This window comes from Coenobita brevimanus, chromosome 5, assembly GCF_032717465.1.
Source record: "Coenobita brevimanus isolate Jiangsu-jjx chromosome 5, ASM3271746v2, whole genome shotgun sequence".
In the NCBI taxonomy this organism is placed as follows: Eukaryota; Metazoa; Arthropoda; class Malacostraca; order Decapoda; family Coenobitidae; genus Coenobita; species Coenobita brevimanus.
The window spans coordinates 39209583-39235922 of NC_136958.1; the positions used below are offsets into that span (position 1 = coordinate 39209583).

At 43.9% G+C, this 26340-nt stretch overlaps 1 protein-coding gene across 1 annotated transcript in view; it reads left to right on the forward strand.

Moving 5' to 3' along the window:
* Positions 1-26340, forward strand: part of LOC145398888 (protein turtle homolog A-like) — a 114219-nt gene that overhangs the window by 81927 nt on the left and 5952 nt on the right. The window contains exons 11-17 of the mRNA XM_080271626.1: positions 4284-4392; positions 5263-5447; positions 9166-9344; positions 12578-12707; positions 14070-14482; positions 15440-15571; positions 22299-22320. Of these exons, the coding sequence (XP_080127752.1) occupies positions 4284-4392; positions 5263-5447; positions 9166-9344; positions 12578-12707; positions 14070-14482; positions 15440-15571; positions 22299-22320 (1170 nt within the window). The remainder of the gene's footprint in view (positions 1-4283; positions 4393-5262; positions 5448-9165; positions 9345-12577; positions 12708-14069; positions 14483-15439; positions 15572-22298; positions 22321-26340) is intronic.

Below are 26340 nucleotides of genomic sequence, written 5' to 3' on the forward strand. Positions count from 1 at the left end.
GATGCTCACTCACTCTCTCTCTCTCTCTCTCTCTCTCTCTCTCTCTCTCTCTCACCACAACAAAGCCGCACATTGAACGAACCCATTTTAATATATTTTTCCCACTACGTCCTCAGTCCGCTCGTTCAAAGCAAACTGCATTCCATTGCCATTAAGCCCCTGACATCAACAACAACAAAGAAAAAGGGGGAGAGAGAGAGAGAGAGAGAGAGAGAGAGAGAGAGAGAGAGAGAGAGAGAGAGAGAGAGAGAGAGAGACAAAACAAAAACCAGGCACTGACGGGACATATACCACGTCTCTCAATGGGGTTGGGTGAAATGTGTAAGGTGAAGGCTGGGTGGTGGAGTGCTATGTGTGTGTGTGTGTGTGTGTGTGTGTGTGTGTGTGTGTGTGTGTGTGTGTGTAAAGCGCCTCATCTGCACACTGCTCATCAGTTAAACTCGTTTCCAAGATGCGATTTCGCCCACATAGAAAAATTCTTCGTTAGTTTGTTCTTTAATACCATCTTCCTCCACACTTACACCTCACTTACACCTACTCTTTCTCCCTCACACCCTTCCTTCTCGCCCTCCATCCCTCCCTCCCATCCTCCCTCCCTCCCTCTCACACATCTCCTTCCTTTGCTCCTTTCCTCACGCCTTCCGTCGCTTTCTTCCTCACTCACACCCACTCCTCCATCCCCCTCACCGTCCACTTTGTCTTACCTACCTGTCTTTACAACCCCCTCACCGTAATATCCCTCTTCCCTATCCCTCTGTCTCCCACACACACCGTCCTCTCTATTCTATCCCTCTCTCTCTCTCTCTCTCTCTCACACACACACACACACACGTACCATCCTCTCCTAAGGTTAACCTCTTTTTCACATCGACCCCTCCTTCACACGCACTCCATTAATTCCTCCTTTCAACACACACACACACACACACACACACACACACACACACACACACACACACAAAAGCGCGCGCATACTATTGTGTTTAGCCAAGAACATAAAATTCGCAAGTTGAAAAATGTGAACCGAACAGTGGGCCAAATAGGTCTGAAAAAGGATGACAAAATGCGAAGAATAAAGAAAGCGCAGAGAGAGAGAGAGAGAGAGAGAGAGAGAACATAAGAAGAGAGGATAACTGCAGTAGGCCTGTTGGCCCATGCTAGGCAGCTCCAAGAAGAGTAACTGAACTAGAAGAATGAGATAAGGATAGCAAAGAAGAAGGCTCTCCCCCGCCCTCCAAACCCTCCAGCCGAAGCCGGAAGGAAAAAGTCAGAAAGAACACCACGCCGTATAGAAAAACTGGCGTGGACATTTTACAGGAAAGTGTTAAAGGAGAATAGAGACTATCATAGTGTAACCTGAAAAGGAAAAATTATGAATTAGTATTGGTTATAAGATTTTCTTTTTTCTATATCCACCCCTTATTAGTCATATGCTTATCTAGCCTATGCTTGAAACTCTCAATGGAAGAGGCAGCAACTACTTTACTAGGTAGCTTATTCCATTCGTCTACTACTCTATTACCAAACCAATTTCTACCGATTTCCTTACTGAAACGGAATTTTTCTAGTTTGAAACCATTATTTCTAGTTCTATCCTGTATGCTCACTTTAAGTACCTTGCTAATATCTCCCTTATTAATACCCTTCATCCACTTAAACACATCAATTAAGTCTCCCCTTACTCTACGCCTCTCTAGCGAATGCAGACTTAGTCTTTTCAGTCTGTCTTCATATGACAGGTTCCGGACGTCATGTATCATTTTTGTCATTCTTCTCTGTACATTTTCTAACGAATTAATATCCATTCTATAGTAAGGACACCAAAATTGTACTGCGTAGTCTAAATGTGGCCTTACTAATGCTAGATAAAGTTTCATTATTACTTTAGATGATCTATTGCTCACGCTTCTCGAAATAAATCCTAGGACCCTATTTGCTTTATTTCTCGCATTAATACACTGTTGCCTTGGTTTAAGGTCGTTACTAATCATAACTCCTAGATCTCTCTCGCATTCCGATTTGCTAATTTCTTTGTTATCTAAGCTGTATTTAGTGTCTCCAATGGTCTTGCCTACGTTAAGAACTTTACATTTTTCAACGTTAAATTCCATTTGCCAAGTTTTAGACCATTTGGACAATGTATCGAGGTCTTTTTGTAAGTTATGGCAATCGTCAGTCGAGTTAATGATACGCCCTATTTTTGTATCGTCGGCAAATTTGCTGATGCTGCTATTGACTCCTAAGTCTAGATCATTTATATATATGATAAATAATAAGGGACCGAGTACTGAACCCTGTGGTACACCGCTAGTTACTAATCCCCAGTCCGACTTAGTTCCATTTATTAATACACTCTGCTTTCGTCCTTTCAGCCAGGATTCTATCCATTTTAAGATATGGCCATCTATACCATGTGCTCGAGAGAGAGAGAGAGAGAGAGAGAGAGAGAGAGAGAGAGAGAGAGTGTGTGTGTGTGTGTGTGTGTGTGTGTGTGTGTGTGTGTGTGTGTGTGTGTGAACTGCTGCATAGAAATTGCCTGCCTGTTCCTCATTTCGATATTGTGGATGAGTTTACCGTTGTGAAGGCGTCAGGAGAGGCTGGGGACCTAGCCATGGAGAGCTGGAGGAAAGAAGTGGAGAGGGGAGGGAAAGGGGGGTTAAGAGGAGGTGAGGAGGGGGAGAGGGAGGGGAGGGAAACCAGAACTGGGAGTATATAATAGTGGGGGGCGTGTGGGGGTGGAGGTGAAAGGAGAAGTAAATGAAGAAATGGATGGTGATTGGGGTGGGGATGGGGATGGGGGAAGTGGAAGGATTAATGGGGAAGGGAGGTTGGAAGAAGCAGTGGGTGACGGTGGAAGAACAGACTGTGGTGGTCAAGTGCTAAGCCTTTGAGAAGTGATGTGGCAATTTGTCTGCTGTCTGAAAGGACATGACATCGATCCTCAACTAAGATTTTGTACAGCTCCATGATACAATAAGAGCCCTAGCATGTATTCAGTATGGACGGTGGATATTTAGTGCTGGAGTGGGGGCATGTGAAGGTGTGTATGGCAGGTAGCAGACGTAAAGGTGAGGGTGGAAGGAGGACTATTGGGCTTCAGGTAAAGGATTATCAAATCTATGAGAGAACTAGGATGATGATGGTTTAAGATTGATGGTGGTGCTCTGACGAAAAGGTGTGTGTGTGTGTGTGTGTGTGTGTGTGTGTGTGTGTGTGTGTGTGTGTGTGTGTGTGTGTGTGTGTGTGTGTGTGTGTGTGTGTGTGTGTGTGTGTGTGTGTGTGTGTGTGTGTGTGTGTGTGTGTGTGTGAAGGAGGAGGGGGAACGGAGTAACATTAGGGATTATACATTGTGCATCCTTTCAGGCGGGTAGGTTTATTGCTGCAGAGAGAGAGAGAGAGAGAGAGAGAGAGAGAGAGAGAGAGAGAGAGAGAGAGAGAGACGAACCGACTGAAACAAAGTACTTCAAATATTACTCTTCTTCACCTCTTTTATTCTCTCTCTCTCTCTCTCTCTCTCTCTCTCTCTCTCTCTCTCTCCACACCCACGGTCACGAATATTTCACCGCCGCGTTATCATTCCACTTCCATCTCGTCCAATAATTTTCCCGCCTCCCAAAATGGCTGTGTTATTTGGAAAGCAGCATTTTTCTCTACACTGCTTTCTTTACTCCAGGTTTGTGTGCGTTTATTTGCGTCCATGTCTATCTACTTTCTTTTTCTGTCTCTGGATTTATGTGGGTTTATCTCTCCTCTCTCTCTCTCTCTCTCTCTCTCTCTCTCTCTCTCTCTCTCTCTCTCGTAATAATTTTCCTACCTAGAGAATGGCTGTTGCCTTTTGGTATCTGCGTGTTGGTTTTTGCTTTCCAGTGCTTTCTCTAGTTCTGTGTGTGTGTGTGTGTGTGTGTGTGTGTGTGTGTGTGTGTGTGTGTGTGTGTGTGTGTGTGTGTGTGTGTGTGTGTGTGTGTGTGTGTGTGTGTGTGTTTCCTTAATGTTTCTGTTCAATGCACACACTGGCTCTGGATTTCTGTGCGTCTGTCTGTCTGTCTGTCTCTCTCTCTCTCTCTCTCTCTCTCTCTCTCTCTCTCTCTCTCTCTCTCAGGAGTTTGCTGGGCTTGAGGTTTACAACTAACAGGACAAAGTTAAGTAAATAATATAATAACCAAATTAATTCAACTCCCACAGACGCCCTATGTGTTTCCTGGATTGTTGGCCTTCAGGGAAAGGAGTATCTAGCCCCCTCCCCCCCAAAAAAAAAAACTCAAAAATTTTTCTTGCTCCCCCAGACGCCCCCGTGTGTTCCCCCGGCCAAATCACCCGCTACGCCGTGGGACGGAACGAGGACGCGGAAGTGACCTGTTCCGTGCAGGCCAACCCCCTTCAGGCTAGCTTCAGGTAGGGGGCAAATCCAGGAAGGAGGGGCTTTTGGGAGGTGGCGAAATTCCCCCCCCCCTTTTTTAAAATCTGTGCATAGAATCAGTTTCTGTGTGGAGAGGGGTGGGTTTGCATATGTGTGTGTGTGTGTGTGTGTGTGTGTGTGTGTGTGTGTGTGTGTGTGTGTGTGTGTGTGTGTGTGTGTGTGTGTTTTAACCTGACAAAACTGGGAGGCTTCGTAGCACCTCTTCGTTAGCGATTTATTTTGCATATTAAATATTATTCTATTTCAGTGTATTTATATCGTTTGAATATTCACAAAATTTGCAGAGAGACAGAGAGAGAGAATATGCAGAGTAAATCGCACAGGAAGAGACGTTACGGATTCCAAAGAGCCAATTAGATTACAACCCTTAGTTTCTTTTTATGCAAGAAAAGGAACCAAAGGCCAGATATGAGCAAATCTCCTTGGTTACTATATTCGGATTGCTGGGTTTGTGCTTATATGACAAAAATGGACTACTTCTATAACCTGAACATCGATAAGCCTTAGTGATAGATAGAAATGAGTCTCCTTGGTTACTAATCGCTGGACTCCCCGCTTACGGGTGGACATTCACCAACACAGACTCATGAGCCTTAGTTATGGGGTTGAAATGAGTCTCCTTGGTTACTAAACACTGGATTTGGTAGTTTAACGTAAAATTCAATCTTAGTTATAAAGGAGAAATGAGTCTCCTTGGTTACTAATCGCTGCACTCCCCCCGTACAGGTGGACATCCAACAACACGTCATTTATCATACTAGTCCAGCTTAAAATTCACTGAACCTTTTGTTATGTGGTAGAAATGAGTCTCCTTGGTTACTAATCGCTGCATTCCCCCCGTACAGGTGGACATTCAACAACACAGCGGACACCATAGTCGTTCCCCAGGGGCGCTACACCTCCTCCAGCAGCCACAGCGTCATCACCTACACGCCCATGACGGAACTGGACTACGGGACGCTGCTGTGTAGGGCGTCCAACATCATAGGGAAGCAGCAGGAGCCTTGCGTCTTCCACATCGTACCCGCAGGTGTGTGGCATGAGAGGGAGTGAGTGGGAAAGGTGGGTGGGAGGGATAGAGGGAATAAGTGGGAAAGGTGGGTGGGAGGGGCAGAGGGAGATGTGGGTGGGGAAAAGGGAATGAGAAGGAGAAGTGGGTGGGAAGGATAGAGGGAGATGTGGGTGGGGTGGATAGAGGGAGATGTGGCTGGGAGTGGATGAGATGTTGGAACGGATGGGTGAGAGTGATGGAGTGGGTGGAAAGGATAGAGAAAGAGTTATATGGGTGGGATAGAGAAAGGGAGGTATGGGTGGGAGTGGATGGGATGTAGGAACGGATGGGTGAGAGTGATGGTGTGGGAGGGAGGGGTGTAAAGGATGTTTGAGGGTGGAAATGTGTGGGATAGAGAAGGACATGTGCGTGGGAGTGGACGGGTGAGAGGGACAGAGAGTGAGAGGGATGGAGAGTGGGTGGGTGGGTGGGGAGGAGGAAAGGAGGTGGGTAGGACAGAGGGATAGGTAAGTTGGATACAGAAGGAATGGGTGAGCGGGACAGAGAATGGGTGGGATGGAAGCATACGGCATGATAGTATACAGAACATACTGAGTAACATACCAGGCAATTATGACATACGAAATACACAAATACACATACCAGCCATAAATCAAGCAACATTCAGGCAATCAGACAGGCTAGACATGAAACACGCTGATGAAATGGTATGCTAGTCATTTTAAGCACTTGTAGCAAATCTGCCGAGTAAATAGCATCATCATAACCACCACCACCATCTTCACTACCACCACCATTATCCTCCTCCTGCTCATCATCATCATCATCATCATCACTATCATAACCATCATCACAATCTTCACTACCACCACCATTATCCTCCTCCTCATCATCATCATCAATATCATCATCATCATAACCATCATCACAATCTTCACTACCATCACATTATCCTCTCTTCCTCCTCCTCCTCCTCCTCATCATCATCATCATCATCATCATCAACCACTGGGGTTTACAGTAATCAACCTCCGCCACTATATAACACACACACACACACACACACACACACACACACACACACACACACACACACACACACACACACAATCGTACATTCCAAAAGAGGGTCGTGCGTGTTTTTTTCCAGCATATTCCACGACCCAGATTTAGGATGCATTAAGCAGACGCAAAAATGGATTATAATTGTAACGAAGGACACACAAAATCTGAAAGCAATTTTTGGGGGGTAAAATTGTCTGAAAATGAGTAAATATAGTTTCTTTCTTTTTTTTTTTTTTAGTTTTGTTTCAGGTGTAGTGTGTGTGTGTGTGTGTGTGTGTGTGTGTGTGTGTGTGTGTGTGTGTGTGTGTGTGTGTGTGTGTGTGTGTGTGTGTGTGTGTGTGTGTGTGTGTGTGTGTGTGTGTGTGTGTCGTGGTGGTGGTTCGTTTTAGAGGGGAAAGACACAGGGGAGGGGGAACGAAGGAAAGCAGGAAGTAAGGAAGGGGAAGGGAAAATGATACGAAGATGGGGGAGGGAATGGGAAGAAGGGGGAACAGAGCAACGGTGGAGAAAGAGGAGAAAAGAGGAATTCAGAGAGAGGTAGGAGGGTGAAGACGGGAAGGTAGAGTGGAGGAAGAAAGAGGAGGGGACTGAAGATGAAGAGGGAGAAGGAAAAGGTGAGGGATCGAGAAAGAATCGAAGGGGGAGAAAAGTAAACAAAAGGAGACATAACAGAGAAAGGAAATGAGAGGAGGGGAAGAGAGGGTTGGTATGGAAGAGATGATAATAGGGAGGAGGGAGAGGAAAGAGGGGAGATGGAAGGGCTCGGAACAGGCTAAGAGGGGAAAGACAGAGAGAAGGAACAAGGTGAGGGACTAGAGAAGAAATGACAGTATGTGGAAGAGGAAGAAATAACAGAAGAAAGGGACCCATGGAAAAGAAGTGGAAAAACAGGGAAAGAGGGAGACAGGAACAGGGAAGTGGAGGGCTGGAAGGGATGATAAGTGGGGAGGAGGGCCGGCAACAGAGGAGGGGAGGTGAACAAGGGTGGGGAGCGAACAGCGAGAGAGGGCTTGTGATAATTATAAGCCAAGCAGTGCCGATATAATGCTGATAAAGCTAGTGAAGAGGAGGTCATTGCTGAGTACCACCATTTCGCTCTACTGTGTTCTGCCAAGTTACCTGACAAGTTGCCTGACAAAGCTATGCAGAGCGAAAAGTTGCTACTCAGTAAAGACCATCTCGCCAGGTGTGTTTTAATTAGCTGAGGGAAAGGAAATAGGGGAGACTGAAGAGGGCCGAAAAAAGAGAGAGAGAAAAAGACAAAGAGAGGGAGATAGAGGAAGAGGAAAAGACAAAGAGGGAGACAAGGGAAGAGGAGCAAGGGTTAGAGGGAGGGTAGACACTTAAGTGGAGGGAAGGAAGGATGGAATAAGAGAGAGAGAGAGAGGGGGGGGAAGCTAAAGGGACCAAGGAAAGACAGGAGGAAAAATAAGACAGAAGGGGACACGGGGAATGGAGGAGAGAGAGAGAGAGAGAGAGAGAGAGGGATCCAGGTGGACGGCGCAATTGTTATTATGTAACCAGGGTACAATGCACACAAATTTATTCGCACACACACACACACACACACACACACACACACACACACACACACACACACACACACACACAGCAGTATTTCACATCTCTTCCTTCTTGTGACTCAGAACGGAAATCGCACAAATACACATTCACACACAAACACACACGCACATACACATGCATACACAAACACACACACACACACACGCTAAGAAAGAGGCCTGAAATACACCAAGAATAAGCACCGAAAGGAAAAGGAAAAAAACACACACACACACACAAAATCCCAGCACACACAAACAGGAAAAATACACACAATGGCAGGCGCACACATAATGAAACATGCACGCACATAAAACAGAGAGAGAGAGAGAGACACACACACACACACACACACAGGTTCTTGATTACTTGATGACATTAATGAGAGCCACTGAGATGCTTCCCCCCCCCCTTCCTCTTTCCCTCTCCCCTCTCTTCCCTCCCCTTCCCCTCCCTTCCATCTCCCTCTTCCCTCCTCCTCTTCCCCTCTCTCCCCCTTCTCTCTCTCTCCCTCTCACTTCCCCCACTCCTGTCATCTTCTATCCACTCCCTCCTCCTTTCTCCCTCCCTTTCTCCTCACCTTCCTTCCCCTCTATCCTCCCATTACTCCCCATTTCCTCCTCCACCTCTCCTTTCCACCTCTCTCTCTCTCTCTCTCTCTCTCTCTCTCTCTCTCTCTCTCTCTTCCCAGCTCCCCTCTCTGTCATTTCCCTTCATTTCACCCTCTTCCTCTCCCTCTCTCCATGCCAACCTCTTTCTTCATGTTATTACTTCACCTCTCATCTCTCCTCCTCCTCCTCCTCCTCCTCCTCGCTTTCCCTCTTCCCTTCCTTCATCTCTACCTCCTCCCACCCCTCTTCCTTCCTCCTCCCTAAACCACTGCAATTATGCCTTCTACCTGTCTCTCTGTTTTCCAACCCCTCCTCTCTCTCTTTCTCTCTCTCACACACACACACACACACACACACACGTATACATATTCACTTGCCTCTCCACTCCATCTACCTCAGTCCGCTTACTCTCGTCTCTCTACTCACTCCCTAATTCTCTCTCTCTCTCTCTCTCTCTCTCTCTCTCTCTCTCACATCCCTTTTTTTCCCTCCGCCAGGCAAGCCAGATCCCCCACAGAACTGCACCGCCATCCCCCGCACCCGCAGCTCCGTCAAGGTGAAGTGCAATGCAGGTGGCAGCGGAGGCCTGACGCAGAAATTCCTCCTTCAGGTGATACTCCAAGCCTCACCCACACCACACGCCGTCAACCTCACCTCTGCTTCACCTGCCTTTATCGTGAGTTTTTTTTTTTACCCTCGATAACGTATAGAATATTTTAATCAATGAGCTGAATTCTTTACCTCCCTTGACGTACTTTATCACATTTGCCTGAGAGAGACATTTTGAAGAGAGGTAGTTCATGGAGGCTAAATCTACTACCTCCATTTCCTCCATGAGTAGTGGGGGAGGTACCTTCAAGCCTTCCCCATACATCAAACCTTCAATCTCACCTCCAACTCCCTCACCTTCATTTTGAGTCAACAACCATGCCTTATATTCCACATTTTATTTTTTGATTTTCTGCACATTTAATTTTTCTATCAGACATTTTTTTAAGGACGCCTCACGGGGATTTTCAACCTTAAGGCTAATAATATCCCACTTTATATCTCCAGTTCTTTAATAAATAGACCCAAGTTTGACTTCCTTAGCTATTTTTGCCCCACAGATTTTTAGCATCGTTTACTCAGAATTTTTAGCACTTTAGTAGACGTTCTTAGCTCTTCCTGCTCCACATATTCTTAGTTCCTTTTAATCAGAGAATATTCCCAGCCCTTATCCAGAGATTCTTAGCACGCCTTAAAGATTCATTGCACTCCTTACACAAATATTCTTAGCACTCTTTACTCACTGATCCCTCGCACCCCTTACTCAGATATTGGATTGGTGAGAATTAGTGATATTGAATGTAGTACTCAAACTGCAGTCTACTGGGTTCACGATCAGATGAGCCTGGGAATGCAACTACTACTACTACTACTACTACTACCACCACCGCCACTACTAATACTAATACTAACCCCTACTATTATCACTACCACCACTACTATTACTACTACTACTACTACTATTACTACTGCTACTACTACTAACATCATTATAATCCTTCGCAGTTTGCTTAAGTTCCTGGGAAGACATGGCCACAATCTAACTACACATCTTTATTACTGTCTCCAGATGCACCTATTCATCTCCAACACTTCAACATAACCTCCCATGGAAATAATAGCGAGATAATGGGCAAGGAAATAATAGCTAGATAATGGGCAAATAAAAATAGGTATCATAAGTCTCAAACCAACGACCCATTATTGTCATCAGAGGCAATTACACTTATCATAATTAAACACCGTAATCATCCAAGAGGGAATAGGAAGGTAATGGGTATGATCAAAATAGAACTGGGGAGTCAAGGTCTATAATTATCATTCATTTTGTTTATCCATCATTATCATCATCATCATCATCGTCATCATCCATTTCTTACCCTCCTCCTCCTCCTCCTCCACTTTCACTTTATCATCATCATCATCATCATCAATTACTTACGGTACCCTTCCTCCTCCTCCTCCTATCATCAACATCACCATCATCGTCATCATCTTCACCACCACCACCACCACCAATACCACCATCAATATCTTACCCTTCCTCCTCCTCATCATCATCATCATCATCATCATCATCATCATCATCATTCCCTTTCCCACTCACTGTCCTGGTTCTCTTCCTCTTTGCTTCTCCTCCTCTCATCAGCCCTTCTTGTTATCCTCTGCCTCTATCTTTCGACGCCCATATTTATTCATAGCTTCTTCAATTCCCATTTCATTTCTCTTTTATCTCTCCCTTTGACTGGCTTTCCTCATTCATGTTTTCATTTTTTTTTTTCGACTCTCTCTCTCCACTTCTACCTTATCTGATGTTCATATTTTTTCAATTTTCTCTTTACATTTCACTCACTTTTCCCTCTTTCCCCAAATCATTTCTTTTTCTTACGCACATTCTTCTCTTATTCCATCTACTTCCCTTGTTTTCATTACCACTTCATTTTTTTTTCTTCGTCTTCCTTTTCGATGCTCTGTTGTTTCAATATTTTCTCTTCCCCTCTTTTTTCATTCGCTTTCCTGTCACTTTTTTTTATCATCACCTCTCGTTTTTTTTTCTGCTTGTACCTCTTTTTTTTTTTAAGTCTTCTTTTCCATTTTCTGTCCCTCTATTCCTTTTTCCTCTTTTCTCTTTAACATTTCATCTCCTTTTTTCATTATTTTCCTATATTCTTTGAGTTCTAAGCTTCGTATTTTTCTGCTTCCTCTTCCTTTCTCCATTCGCTTTCCTCTCTCCCATTCCCCATTCGCCTTCCCCTCTCTCCCATTCCCCATTCGCTTTCCCCTCTCTTCCTTCCTCCATTCCCCTTCCTTGCTCTATTCCCCTTCCTTGCTCTATTCCCCTTCCTCTCTCTTCCTTCCCCCATTCGCTTTCCTCTCTCTTCCTTTCTCCATTGGCTTTCTCCCTCCCCCTCCTCTCTTGCCATTCATTTCCATACTCCAACTTTTACCCAAACCGTATCTTATTTTCCCCCCTACTATTCTCTCTCACTTCCTCCACAAATATTTCCTTTCCCTCTCCTACCCTCTTCCTTTTTCCTCTCTCTCTCTCTCTTTCATCTCTTTCCCTCTCTTTTTTTTTTTTTCTTTGTCTGTCTGTCTGTCTATTTAGCTATCTGTCTCTCCCACGCTTTCCACGGCTATCTATGTGTCTTAATACTAACATGCTCAGCTCGCAAATATAAGACGGAGGTTCGATTCTGGTGCCGGTCAGACTCTGAGACAAAGCCTGTTTCTTCCTTCTCCCAGTTTATTCAGCAGTGTAATTAAGGACCTGCATGTAACATCAACAGTTTGGGTCGTATTTTGCATATTTTCTGGTAGGCTATAGTAATTTTATCGATAGGCTATGCTCCTCCACTCTCCTTTCCTCTCCTCCCAAAAAATTTTCACTCCTCCATCCCCCTTCCTTTCTCCCCTTTCCTCTTCCTCCCTCCTTCCTCCCCCTTCCTTCCTCCCCCTACCCTCACTCCCTCCACTCCTCACCCCCTCCCTTTACTCCTCAACCTTCTCCCTCTACCCAAACTTACCCTTTCCCCACATCTTCCCCAACTTCACTCCCCCTCCCCTTTCCCAACTTCTCCTCTTCTTTCCCCACCCATTCCCCAAATCTACTCTCCCTTCCCTTTCCCCACCTCTTCCCCAACTCCTCTTCCCCTCCCATTTCCCAACCCTAATCCCTCCTTTCTTCACCTCATTCACAAATCCACTTTCCTTTCCCTTTTTTCACTCCTTCCCTAACTCCACTTCCTCTCAACTTTACCCTACCTCTTCTCCAACCTTCCATTCACTCCCTCTACTCCCCCCCCCAACCCGTCTCCCCCTCCCTCACTCACTCACTGCCCCCCATCTCCCCTCACACAGGTAGAGGGGCTGAGGGCTGGGGGGCGGTATCAGCTGCTCGTGTATGCCTACAACGAGAAGGGGAGCAGCGCCCCCTCCCACCTGAGACTTAATAACGTGGGCGCTACCAACTCCGTGTTCCAGACCCATGGTGAGATAGATAGATGGATAGATAGACAGACAGATAGAGATAGATGAACTGACAGATGGATAGACAGATAGAAAAATAGATAGACAGATAGATAGGTCGATGGGAGGATGGAACGACAGGCAGAGAGACATTCAAACATGTAAAGATAGATAGATAGTTTGAGAGAGAGAGAGAGAGAATAACCACACATCCCCTAGTCACTACACACGTAACTGTAAACATATGCTAACAAGTTTCCAAATCTAAACGCACATTTTCACCTTTTTTTGGACAGAGTCATTGAATATACATACAGGTGAGCGAGGAATTTTGGTTTTGGCCTATGAATTAATATACATGAATTTATATTGTTGTTACTCCGGAAAAACGAAAAAGCGTATGGTTTAGTTGAGATACCAGGCGTGTTTGGAACTGTGTGTGTGTGTGTGTGTGTGTGTGCGTGTGTGTGTGTTTAGTTAATACTGTTGTTTTGGTCTGGCGCGTGTTACCCTGAATGCTTGTGTGTGTGTGTGTGTGTGTGTAAATCATATGATCATACCTCGCATACAGATATACATAGTGTGCGTTTAGGTGTATGTGCCCGTTTATGTACGTGTATGTGTTTTTATGTGCGTAATTTGCTATATGTCCCTTATTACAGGAGTATAGCTATCATGTACGTATATGTGGTCGAGCTAAGTGGCCTCATGCGGACGTGTGTGTACGCCCCATGTCAGTAATTACATAATTGAACGTTTGCCATAACGTGTTGGGCCTGATTACAGTTAATTACATGGTTTTGCGTGCGTGTGTGGTCGTGTGCGTGTGAAGGAGTGCATGCCTTGTGTGTGTGTGTGTGTGTGTGTGTGTGTGTGTGTGTGTGTGTGTGTGTGTGCTCTTTTTACCATAACCTGGACCAGATTTTCGTCCTTTTGCAACTTATTTCACGAAGCTCAGTGGCAGAGAAGTCAATGTCGTGACTGCACATCCTCACTGTAGCACATGTTCGTGACTAGTATCATATTCTAGTGTTAAGCTATTGTTACACCTCAGCACTGAAGATGGAGCCATGGAAACTTTAGGCCAAGTTAAAGAAAAAATAGTATGATCAAATAATGGGGTTAAAGACTTAGTTCATTATATTCTGTTCATTTAAACTTGGCCTAAAATTGCCAACTCTGCACGTTAGATACTGAGGTGTAATGCCAGATTAACATTAGAACATGTGCTAGTCATGAAGAAGTGCTGTGGAGAGGACGTAAAGCCATAGTTTTTTTTTTTTTTTTCTGTTACTGGGCCACGTGAAAAAACCCGCAAAAGCACGAAAGTCTGGGCCAAGTTAGGTGAAAGAACTACAGAACACGGTCCTTAACGTTCTTGCAGACGGACCCTCAGAGGCAGAAGTCCGCGATGGGAAGAACGGTGGTGGTGGCAGCGGGAATGGGGCTGGGAACGGCGCAGGAGGAGCCAGGTCATCCAGTGGTGTCAGCGGTGGGAACAAGCGGTACCTCGGCCTTCTCGCCATGCCATCGCTAATCCCGGCCGCGCTCGGGGTCGGGGCGGGCCTTATCCTTATCATCATCGTCCTTATCATCCTCCTGACCTTGCATACCAGGCGACGGAGACCTCACGACGGGCATCACCACCTCCATCACAGCCATACCAGGGAGGACACCCCCATCAAGGAGAAGGAGCCTGAGGACACGGAAACCCCAACTACCACAACAACCACACCACATCACCACCACACCGCCTTCATCGCTCACCACACCAGCTGCATTGAGAGGGAGATGCAGGTGAGTGGACCTAATATGGACGGTGGGTGTTAGCGCCGAAGTGGTGACATGTGGTGTACGGTATGTAAAAGAACAGCTGGGCCTCAGGGAAGGGGCACTGCTACTTATGCCCAGAGTCGGACACATTAAAAAAATAATCCCATTACAGGTGTTTCTGGTGCTGGAGAGGCGCACCTTCATGGGGTGGCACCAATAAAACTGGGCCTTTCTGTTGGCCGGGGTTAATGAAGATTAAATTAAATCGCTCCATTTAGGTTTGACTGCAAAATCAGGAATCATTGGGACATCAATTCATTTTCACATTTCATGATAGTAATAGAACAACCTCTTCCCCTCGACTGTGACTACCACGAGTACTGTAGCCAATAACCTGCTAACCGTCACCATAACACACTCACACACAAGATCCACTTTCCTGTGTATGTGTATCTTTATGTGACCGCATTCATTTGCGCGCGCGCACACACACACACACACACACACACACACACACACACACACACACACACAAAGATTATTTTTCTGTGTATGTGTGTTTTTATGTGACTGCATTCATTTGCACAAACACACACACACACACACACACACAGACACACAAAGATCTATTTTTCTGTGTATGTGTGTTTTTATGTGACTGCATTCATTTGCACACACACACACACACACACACACACACACACACACACACACAGAAGCACCATACTCCTCCTCACCCAGAAGCCCTATTGATTTATACCCGTTCAATCTATACTCGATTAGGCATAAATCCACAATATATGACTGAGAATGGGCAATATCCCTCCCTTCCCCTTTCCTCCATGTCCGGTGGAGAGAAATATAGTTCTTTCACCTTAAATTGGCTTAGATTCTCGTTTTACTGAAGATTAGACGTAGCTCCACATTCTACAGCACTTCTTCGTGACTTGTATTTTCCAGAATTAATTTAATACTATTCAGGTTGAGAGTGAGAGTGACGCTGACCCAGACGTGATCCCGATGCAGGAGGGGTCGCGCCCCCCCGAACACGAGACCCAGCCATCCACCCTGTTGCCCCCCGACAGATACAAGTTCGGCACAGCGTCCCCTTCGGTATGTTACCCTTCTACACGTTCGCCTCCAGACAATTTTTCGTATTTGGCAAAGAAGTATATGTTTTTTTGTGTGTTTTTTTGTGCATAGTTTCTGTTTTTCGCATGGTGTGACTAATTTTTTCGTCTATTCTCTTCGTTCATGATACTTTTCCGGCTTTACCTTTTAGTGCATCTCTCTCTCTCTCTCTCTCTCTCTCTCTCTCTCTCTCTCTCTCTCTCTCTCTCTCAGCTAACAGACGACACATTTTTGCTCTCTCTCTCTCTCTTTTAGGGTGAGAGTCCTCGGGGTGGGCGAGAGAAGCCTTCATGTTCCACGCCTCCACCACCCTGTGCCCTCCACGTCACCCACGACCACCACCACCACCACCATCATCACGACCCACCACCACCACCCCGATCAGCCACCCTCCCCAGGAACCACCCCAGGCCTCCCCACAGCAAGGCGCGGCACATTTCCCAAGTCAACCCCCATCTACTAGCATTCCCCGGGGTTGGAGGTGTCGTGCCCCCTCCCCCTGAAGGGTACAGAAGTGACGGCAGGGACAAAAGGGAATCGCCAGGGAGAGAGCTCAGTGATTCAGCAGGGGAGGAAGACACGCCAAAGACTCCTTTACTAACAAAACGGGAAAGCTCAGTATGATAGGGCGAGTTGGCAAAGTAAATAAAATAGTGTTTTTCTAAGTGACACAAGAGCGAATGGGCAAAGTAATTCTAGTAATCCATTTCTAAGTGACTTACATGAGCGGGTGTTCAAAGTAAAGTATTCCAGTATTTTTTTTTACTGACTCGCATGGAACAAGGGAAAAAGACAAAAAGTGGAAGGACAAATATAAGTGTATTTTTAAGTAATTTATGGAACGATGGAATTGGCCTGTTTGTTACATGATCATTAATCGGATCGAAAATCAAAGTGACAAAAAAAAAAAAAAAATAGCGACTCTGACATGAAAACAAAGGCTGATTGCGATTCAAAGACGGATGGAAAACTCTATCTCTTAAAGTGACATGTACAAATAAAGATACGCCTGATTTTCACGGACTCTCAAGGACGCGTGGAAATAAGTCTGGTTTAGTCAGTAACTCATGGATGGATGAAAACACACCTTATTTAAGTGACTCAGAGAATAAGCATCAACTTTTTTTGGTGACTCATGGGACTTGCTCCTGACTTCATGTGAGTTAGAGTACTAGGACTAGTTTTGTACGCGTTTGTAATGGTACTTTTAACACAGCACAAACGAGACAGTCAGTGGGTCAAAATATCACACACACACACACACACACACACACACACACAAAGTACAGGGTGAGGGTAAACAGTGTTCACCTAGAAATTCACCTGTCAGTATCTTGTGAGTTGCGTGGGGCGGCAAAGTGTGCTGGTGTGGGCGCGACTTGTGGTAGTTGGAGTACGAAATGAATAGGCAATGCAGAAGAGAGAATGATAACGCAGACAGCCGTCCCCGCAAGACACGAGAAATCGGCCAGTAGGATGGAAGAGGGGCGTTATATATGGACTGCCCTGTATTTAATTTTACATATATGGTCGCACTTTGGTAGGTCTAGGAGGCTCCGTAGCACCTCTTCCTGAACTACGGATTCCAACGATGTACACTTGGCTCCACTCCCGCGTGACCCACCTGGCACTGAAAACTATGCTTGAAATGCAAACCCATAACCACGGCAAGTGAGCCAGATTCGTCACCCACTGTTAAGTAGGGGAGAAAGGAGGAAGAAGAAGAAGAAACAAAGGCTTAGAGCTGAGGCAACATTAGCAGTGCAGGGTGGATCACGCGGGAGTGGAGCCAATTGTACACTGTAGCATATTTGTGTTACCAGCAGACGATTTTATTCAGCTTAGGGTCGGCTGTCGAAGGGGGATCAGATATAGCCTTATTTAATCCCTTTACTACTAGGGGCCATCATCTAAGCTTAATAAAATCGTCTGAAAGCAACAGGATTAAAGTTAGAAATACGTCATGGATCTGAAGGGGTAAACAGCTTATTTCTGCATATAGTTCTTCACTATTCTCGGGCTACTAAGACTTCACCCTCACCTAAAGTTGTCCTGAGCATGAAAGAGCTAATGGTTATGGTATTCGCACACTCGAAATTGAGGAGTCATTTAAATTTGAGAAGGCCATATAAAATGAAGAGACTTAATTGAGGAAAGCCATTTAAACTGAAAAAAGCCATTTACCTGTAAATTAAAGAAAGCCATTTAAATTAAAGAAAACCATTTAAACTGTAGAAAGCCATTTAAATCGAAGAATGCCATTTATACTGAAGGCCATTTAAATTAAAGAAAGCCATTTAAACTGAAGAAAGCCATTTAAATTAAGGAAAGCCATAAAAACTGAAAAAAGCCATTTACACTGAAAAAAGCCATTTAAATTAATCACCCCTAAAGTACGAGACGTCTTTCCTAAACTGAATATAATTGCAAAAATAAAAAAAAATAAAATACTAAAAGAATAAAAAAGATACAGGAGAATATCAAGATGTATATAATACACAAAATGAATAGCTCAGGAGGAGGTGTTAACAGCCTTTTGAAGAAGAAGAAGAAGATGATGAGGAGGAGGAGGAAGAGGAAGAAAAGGGAGAAGAGAAAGAAGAGGAAGGGGAGGAAAAGTAATCCTCAGCTATAGGATGCATAAATCTGCTCGTACCCTCATTGTTGTATTATTATTATTATTATTATTATTATTATTATTATTATTATTATTATTATTACCGGTATTATTATTATTATTATTATTATTATTTATTATTATTATTATTATCATCATCGCCATCATCATCAAGTGCTTATTCTCCATCTATCAATCTATCTATCTATCTATCTATTCTTTATGTGGGTCAGAGAAAATGATGTGACTGAGCTGAGAGAGAGAGAGAGAGAGAGAGAGAGAGAGAGAGAGAGAGAGAGAGAGAGAGAGAGAGAGAGAGAGACAATAATTTTCACCATTAGTCACGTGAGAGAGAAAACTACACACAATTGCTTGGCGTCTGGAGGTGAAGTTTGCGCCAGTGGGAGAGCCTGTTGGTAGGAATGTTGGTTGGTGTTGGTAGGAATCTTGGTGGTGGATGGGTTGAATGTTGGTTGGAGTTGGTAGGAATGTTGGTGGTGGGTGGGTTGAATGTTGGTTGGTGTTGGTAGGAATGTTGCTTGGTGCTGGTAGGAATGTTGGTGGTGCGTGGGTTGAGTGTTGGTTGGTGTTGGTAGGAATGGTGGTTGGTGTTGGTAGGAATGTTGGCTGGTATTGGCAGGAATGTTTGTTGGCGTTGGCTGGAATGTTTGTTGGTGTTAGTAGGAATGTTGGTTGGTGTTGGTAGGAATGTTGGTTGGTGCTGGTAGGAATGGTGGATGGTGCTGGTAGGAATGTTGGTTGGTGTTGGTAGGAATGTTGGTTGGTGGTGGTAGGAATGCTGGTTGGTGTTGGTGGGCATGTTGGTTGGTGTTGGCAGGAATGTTGGTTGGTGTTGGTAGGAATGTTGGTATTGGTAGGAATGTTGGTATTGGTAGGAATGTTGGTTGGTGTTGGTACGAATGTTGGTAGGAGTGTTGGTTGGTGTTGGTAGGAATGTTGGTTGGTGGGTGGATGGGTGGAATAGTGGTTGTGTTGATTGAAATGGTGGTTGAAATGGGATGGTTGTGGTAGGAATGGTTGTCGAATTGTGGTGGCTGGTGGTAGGAATGTTGGTTGAACTTTGGAGGCTGAGGAGAGAAGTGCTGGTTAGATGGACACACACACACACACACACACACACACACACACACACACACACACACACACACACACACACACACACACACTTGCCAGAAGTTTTGATACGAAACGAGACTTGGGTGTTGGCAGGAGTGTTGGCAGGAGTGTTGGTTGAATCGTGGTGGTAGGAATGTTGGTTGGAATGGTGGTGGTTGGTAGTAAAGGTAAGATCTGGTTGAACAGTTGTTTGAATTGATGTGATGGGTGTTGGTAGGAGTGCTGGTTGATTTGTGGTTGGAATGTTGGTTGAACTGTGGTTGGAATGTTGGATGACTTGTGGTTAATGGTGGTTGGAATTTAGGTTGAACTGTGTGGTTGATGTTGGTAAGAATGTTGGTTGACTTGTGGTTAATGGTGGTTGCACCTCTGTCACTTCGCCGCACTGTTGCATCTTCATCTCTTTTTCTATCGCTACTTCAATGGTCACTGCTCCTCTGAACTGTCTGCTTGCATCCCTCCACCTCTACGACGGACGCGTAGCACCCGTCTAGCAGCAAACTCTCATCCCTTTTCTGTCCAACTCTCTAATGCAAGGGTTAACCGTTACTCCCAGTCCTTCATTTGTGCAACAGCTCAACTCTGGAACTGTCTCCCTTTGTCTGTATTTCCTGCTTCCTATGATCTCCAGTCTTTCAAACGCAGTGTGTCCAGGCATCTCGAAATGATTGGATCTTGAATTTGGCTCTCTCTTGCATTATGTTTTTCTCTTGGAGGGAACAGTTATTGCGGGCTCGTGGCCTTCGGTTCCTTCTTCCTCGCATAAAAAAAATAAATAAATAAATAAATAAAAAAAACTGGTGCTGGTAAGAATGTTGGTTGAACTGTGGTTGTGGAAATGTTGGTTGCCTTCTGGTGGTTTGTGTTGGTAGGAATCTTGGTTGAATTGTGGTGACTGATGTTGGTTGGCGTGCTGAGCGAGTAGGGAATGTTGGTTGAAATGGTGGTAGTTGTGGCTGACACTGGCACTGATGTAGGTGAAACTGATTGGGGTCACCATAGAGGTAAATGGGCGTGGGGACTGATGAGAGAGAGAGAGAGAGAGAGAGACAGAGACAGAGAGACAGACAGACAGACAGACAGAGAGAGAGAGCTACTTGTGTGTGTGTGTGTGTGTGTGTGTGTGTGTGTGTGTGTGTGTGTGTGTGTGTGTGTGTGTGTGTGTGTGTGTGTGTTTCAGGCTGGCAAATGGTAGCTAAAGCAGTAGTGGTGGTAGTAAGTGGTAGATTTATAGAATGGTAGTAGTAGTAGTAGTAGTAGTAGTAGTAGTAGTAGTAGTAGTGGTGGTGGTGGTGGTGGTGGTGGTGGTGGTGGTGGTGGTAGTGGTGGTGGTGGCAGTGGTGGTGGTGGTGGTAGCAAGTGGTAGTTTTCATGAATGGTAGCAAAGAACAGTATCTGTGGTCTGAGTGGTGATGCTAGTTCTTGTGGTGACAGTGGTGATCAATATGATAGGGTTGGGTGGTGTTTGATGGTGTGGTGGTGATGGTGACTTAGTGACAGAGCTGGAATGGTGGTGGTGTTGATGTGGTGATGGAGGTGGTATGGTGTTGGTGTTGATGTGTAGTGGCGGTGGCGGTGTTGGTGTGGTGGTGTTGTGTGGTGGTGATGTGTGGTGGTGTTGTGTGGTGGTGATGTGTGGTGGCGGTGGTGGTGTTGGGTTGGTGGTGATGTGCTGTGTGGTGTTATTGGTTGGTGTGGTAGTTGTGGTGTTAGTATGGTAGCTGTGGTGGTGGTGGTTGGGGAGAGCGAGTGGACTGCCAAATAATTACGAGGAAAGTTACATTTTGTGGTGTACAGGGGCCACCAATCCCGTCACCCAATTGATTTCAACCACTTCAAGCCTCTGTTTCTCTCTCTCTCTCTCTCTCTCTCTCTCTCTCTCTCTCTCTCTCTTCCTATACTCCTTTTACTCTAACCTGGCCTAAAATTACCATCTCTCCACCTTGAATCCTCAGTTCGAACAATAGATTAGCACTAGAATACACTGTTGCTGATCACGAAGAAGTGCTATGGAAAGGACGTCGAGTTGTAGCACTGACTTTTTCTGGCCACCGACTTACGTGAAATCAAAGGCTTAATGAGGAAAATCTGAGCCAAGGTGAAAATTTACCTCCAGACGATTTTATTCAGTTTGGGAGAGACTTGAATGAACTAGAGGGGTTAGGTAAAGCCTTCATAAATCCCCCCTACAGTACGAGGGGCCTTATAAGCTGAATAAAATCGTCTGAAGTGACAAGATAGAGAAAAAAGATGATGGCAGTGAATAGGAAGGCAGTGAATAGGAAGACAGTGACATGAAATAATAAGGTCAATGTAAATACAATGTAATAGATCGTCAATTATCCAATCCATCCTTATCCCTTCAGCTCAATAATGTCTTCCTGCAGCGGCTTTATTCCCTCTATTAATAAAGGAATCAGTAAAGACTATGGCTCCTACTCTCATCGGTTACGGAAGCTCCTTAACACCTCTTCCTAATCGATTTATTTTACTTACTACACCACTTACTATCCAATTTTGTGTTCATTATATCTCGTCGGGTAAGGAAGCTCCCTAAAACCTCTTCCTAATCGATTTATTTTACTTATTACACCCCATTGCCCTCTTCTGTGTTCATTAAATCATTCTTATATCTCGTCGGGTAAGGAAGCTCCCTAACACCTCTTCCTAATCGATTTATTTTACTTATTACACCCCTTTGCCCTCTTCTGTGTTCATTAAATCATTCTTATATCTCGACGGGTAAGGAAGCTCCCTAACATCTCTTCCTAATCGATTTATTTTACTTATTACACCTCACGATCCTCTTTTGTGTTAATTAAAACCATTCATACATCACCACAGTCTTCATAAATAACGTACAAATCTATGCTTACCAGCCGTATCCAAAATAAATCGCTAAAGAAGAGGTGTAACGAGAATATGAACCTATGACTGTAACTTTATTATTCACAGGTCTCTATGAAGCTTTCCATTAGTAAAGGAATCCAGAACGACTTTGTGTAATGTCTAATTTTCGAAAGTCTCTCCCAGGCTAATAAAGGAGTGATCTAAAAGTATATATAAATAAAATAAAGTAAAATAAAATCCGTCATGGGAGCGACAGGGTTAACTGTTTCCATCCAGTAATTCTCTCTCTCTCTCTCTCTCTCTCTCTCTCCTGAACTATGAAAAAAACACGTCATCGTAGTGAAGGGATTAGCAGCCAAAACCTAAAGAAAAGTACACAGACCTCCACTAGCAACTCACGGCTCAGTCTGCTGGTGTGGGCGTGTCAGTTGGAGTAGGATATGAATAAATTATCCAGGGTAGACATTTAACGCTGACTGAGCCGTCCCCGCAACACACGAGAAGTGCTATGTATGGACCAGCTTGTATTAGTATCAGATTATGTGTATACATAATTTATCAAGATCCAGAACTGTAAGCATATGTGAATGTTATTATTATTATTATTATTATTATTATTATTTTTATTACTATTACTACTACAACAACAACAACAACAACAACAACAACTACTACTACTACTACTACTACCACTACCACTACTACTAGCACTAAAGTTACTATCGTCATTATTATTAGCCTATTATTACTACTACTACAACTGCCACCACCAACACCACCACCATCCTCACCATCATTATTATCATTATTATTATTATTATTATTATTATTATTACACCTGCTACCACCATCACCACTATTATTATCATTATTATTATTATTACTATTATTATTATTATTATTATTATTATTATTATTACACCTGCTACCACCATCACCACTATTATTATCATTATTATTATTATTACTATTATTATTATCATTATTATTATTATTATTACCATTGTTATTATCACATAGGCTACTCTAAACCCCAGCGTGTAGGCAGGAACCCCGAGGAGACCAGAAAACTGTGCTGTGATATTATAACTATAAATAAAATGAGAATGACTAATACTGACTGGAAAATGTTGGTGTTTCATTCTTTGATCCCCCCAAATCTCTCTCTCTCTCTCTCTCTCTCTCTTACAACAGTAAAAAAAGAAAGATAATGAAATTTTTTGCGTTTCATCCTTTGACCCCCAAATATCCCCCCCTTCTCTCTCTCTCTCTCTCTCTCTCTCTCTCTCTCTCTCTCTCTCTCGCTCTCTCTCTCTCTCTCTCCTAAAAAGGAAAGATAATGGCATTTTTTCCGTTTCATTCTCTGACCCCCAGATATTCCCTCTCTCCTCTCTCTCTCCTTTCTCTCTCTCTCACACACACACACACACACACACACCGTGATTGGTTTGGTTTGGGCCAAATATATTGCAGTAATTGTTTGCTCTTAATATTGCCTTTGAGCGGACCCGTTGATTTTGGGTGATTTTTATTTATTTATTTATTTTTTACAAATGGAGGTGATATGGGGCCAACAATCGATTTGTCTTCATCTGAGGGAACTGGGCAACTCTCATAATTATTAACATTAAGCCCTGTTGACGTGGAAATCGATGAGGTTTAGTTAAGTGGTAGGTATAAGTCTTCTTGGTTACTAGTCAAAATTCTCTCTCACTCTGACCACAAATAGCCATCAACTGAGCTGTCTGGATATGTGACGCTTTTGGTATGTGATGTTTTGTGTGTGTGTGTGTGTGTGTGTGTGTGTGTGTGTGTGTGTGTGTGTGTGTGTGTGTGTGTGTGTGTGTGTGTGTGTGTGTGTGTGTGTGTGTGTGTGTGTGTGTGTGTGTGTGTGTGTGTGTGTGTGTGTGTGTGTGTGTGTGTGTGTGTGTGTGTGCTGCTGCTATTTGGCCTCTACAACGTGGAATTGTGGTGTGACGCGCTGGTATATGTTTTAATCTTGGTATGATGGTGATGTGGAGGTATGGAATGTGATGGTGATGGTACTGAGTGTATGGTGTTATGGTGGCACTCTACCCTAGTCACTTCAAATGGGCGTAAAATCACCATCTCCCTTGAGTGCTAAGTTATAACAATAGATTAACACTAGAATATGAGGCAGGTCAAGGAAGAATGCTATAAGAAGGATACAGAGTCGTAGTATTGTCTTTTTCTGCCACTGAGCTACGAGAAACAGGTTACAAATGGACAATAATCTTCGCCAACTTGAGGTGAATGATCTATAGGAGTGTGGGGTTTGGGGACAGGTGTGTTATGTGGGATTTAGGGCACCTTGGATGGTTGGTTTATAGAGTGTAAAATCATTCGAACGCGTGACCAAACTATGCCGCATAACCTCACGCCTCCCTCCACACCACCATCTCCTCCATCTTCATTTCTCCATCATCTCCATCACTAACCTCTCCTTTTTTCACTTCTATATCACCTCCATCACCACCATCACCACCACCTTCCCATCCATCCCCCGTACATTTTTCTCCTTCCCTACCTCTACCCCTACCATCATCTTCACCACCGTTACTATCTACATCACCACCACCATCACCACCATCTTCCCCTTCATCCCCACACAAAATCCTCCTCCCTCTAAAACCATCCCTATTTTTCTCAACGTTTTCTCCTCTTTCCCCAGCACTCTTCCCTCCTTTCTCCACCATTAAGCATTCTTCCCCACCATTATTCTCCATTCTCTCCCTCCCCATCATTTTCTCCTCCATCTCCACCACTATCCCCTTCCCCACCATCTCCTCTCATTCCCTCATCAAACTCCCATCCTCCCATCATTCTCCACGCCTATCTCCATCATCTCCACCACTCCCATCTTTCCTCCATCACTCTAAATGCCCTGATCAACACTTAGGCTAATTGCTCTTAAGGACTCGATGTTAATTAAATAGCTACGTTCCTAATTACAGGCAATCAAGTTAACATACAGAGAGTAGCCTATTATCTGGTTCCTCACGCAGATTTAAAGGAAAGCAGAATTTAATTACTTATCTACATACACACACCCACACCCACCCACACACACACACACACACACACCAGCAGAGAATAAAGTGCAGAGAGTAGAATTTTCAGCAAAAAAATTCACAGAAGAATATAATGCATTGCCAGAAGCTTGACAGAAACATATTGCCTAGAAAATGAGAAAATCTTTGGTTAAATTTACTTTCACTGTCATCACCATTTACACCATCACTACCACCATCTTCATCACCATCATTATCAATACCTTTACCATCACCATCTTCATCACCATCACTATTAGCATCTTTATCACGATCAACATTACCATTTTTATCATCACCATCACTATCGCCAGCTTTATCACCATCAATCTTACCATCATATCACCATCATCATCATCACCATCTTTATCACCATCACTATCACCATCATCACCATTACTTTCACCATCTTCATCATCACCATTACTATAACCATCTTCATCATCGCCAACAGTATCACCATCTTCATCATCATTACCATCAACATCATTATAATCACCATCATTATCACCTTCACTACTATCACCAGCTTACTCCCCATCATCATCAGTCATAATCACGTGAAAAAAAAAATGATAAAAAATGCTTGACTTACCATCATTCGTAGTGTAGTCGGTGTCTTGAGGAGAAAAATGTTTCTTGGACGTACGGGATGATTTTGTATATATTTACGATAGCACTCACTACAGGTTTTTTTACGTTTATAAAGTCTACGTATATTCCTCCTAATATTTCACTATCATTATCATTATCTTCGTCACTATCATCATCATCACTATTATTATCATCATTATTTTCAACATCATCATGATCATTTTTTTAATTTCACTGTTATCATCATTACCATCACCGCCACTATCATCATCATCATCATCATTATTATTATCATCATTTTCAACATCACCATGATCATTTTCTTACACTTTACTATTATCATCATTACCATCACCGCCACTATCATCATCATCATCATTATTATTATCATTATTTTCAACATCATCATGATCATTTTCTTACACATCACTATTATCATCACTACCATCACCGTCGCTATCATCATCATCACCATCATCAAT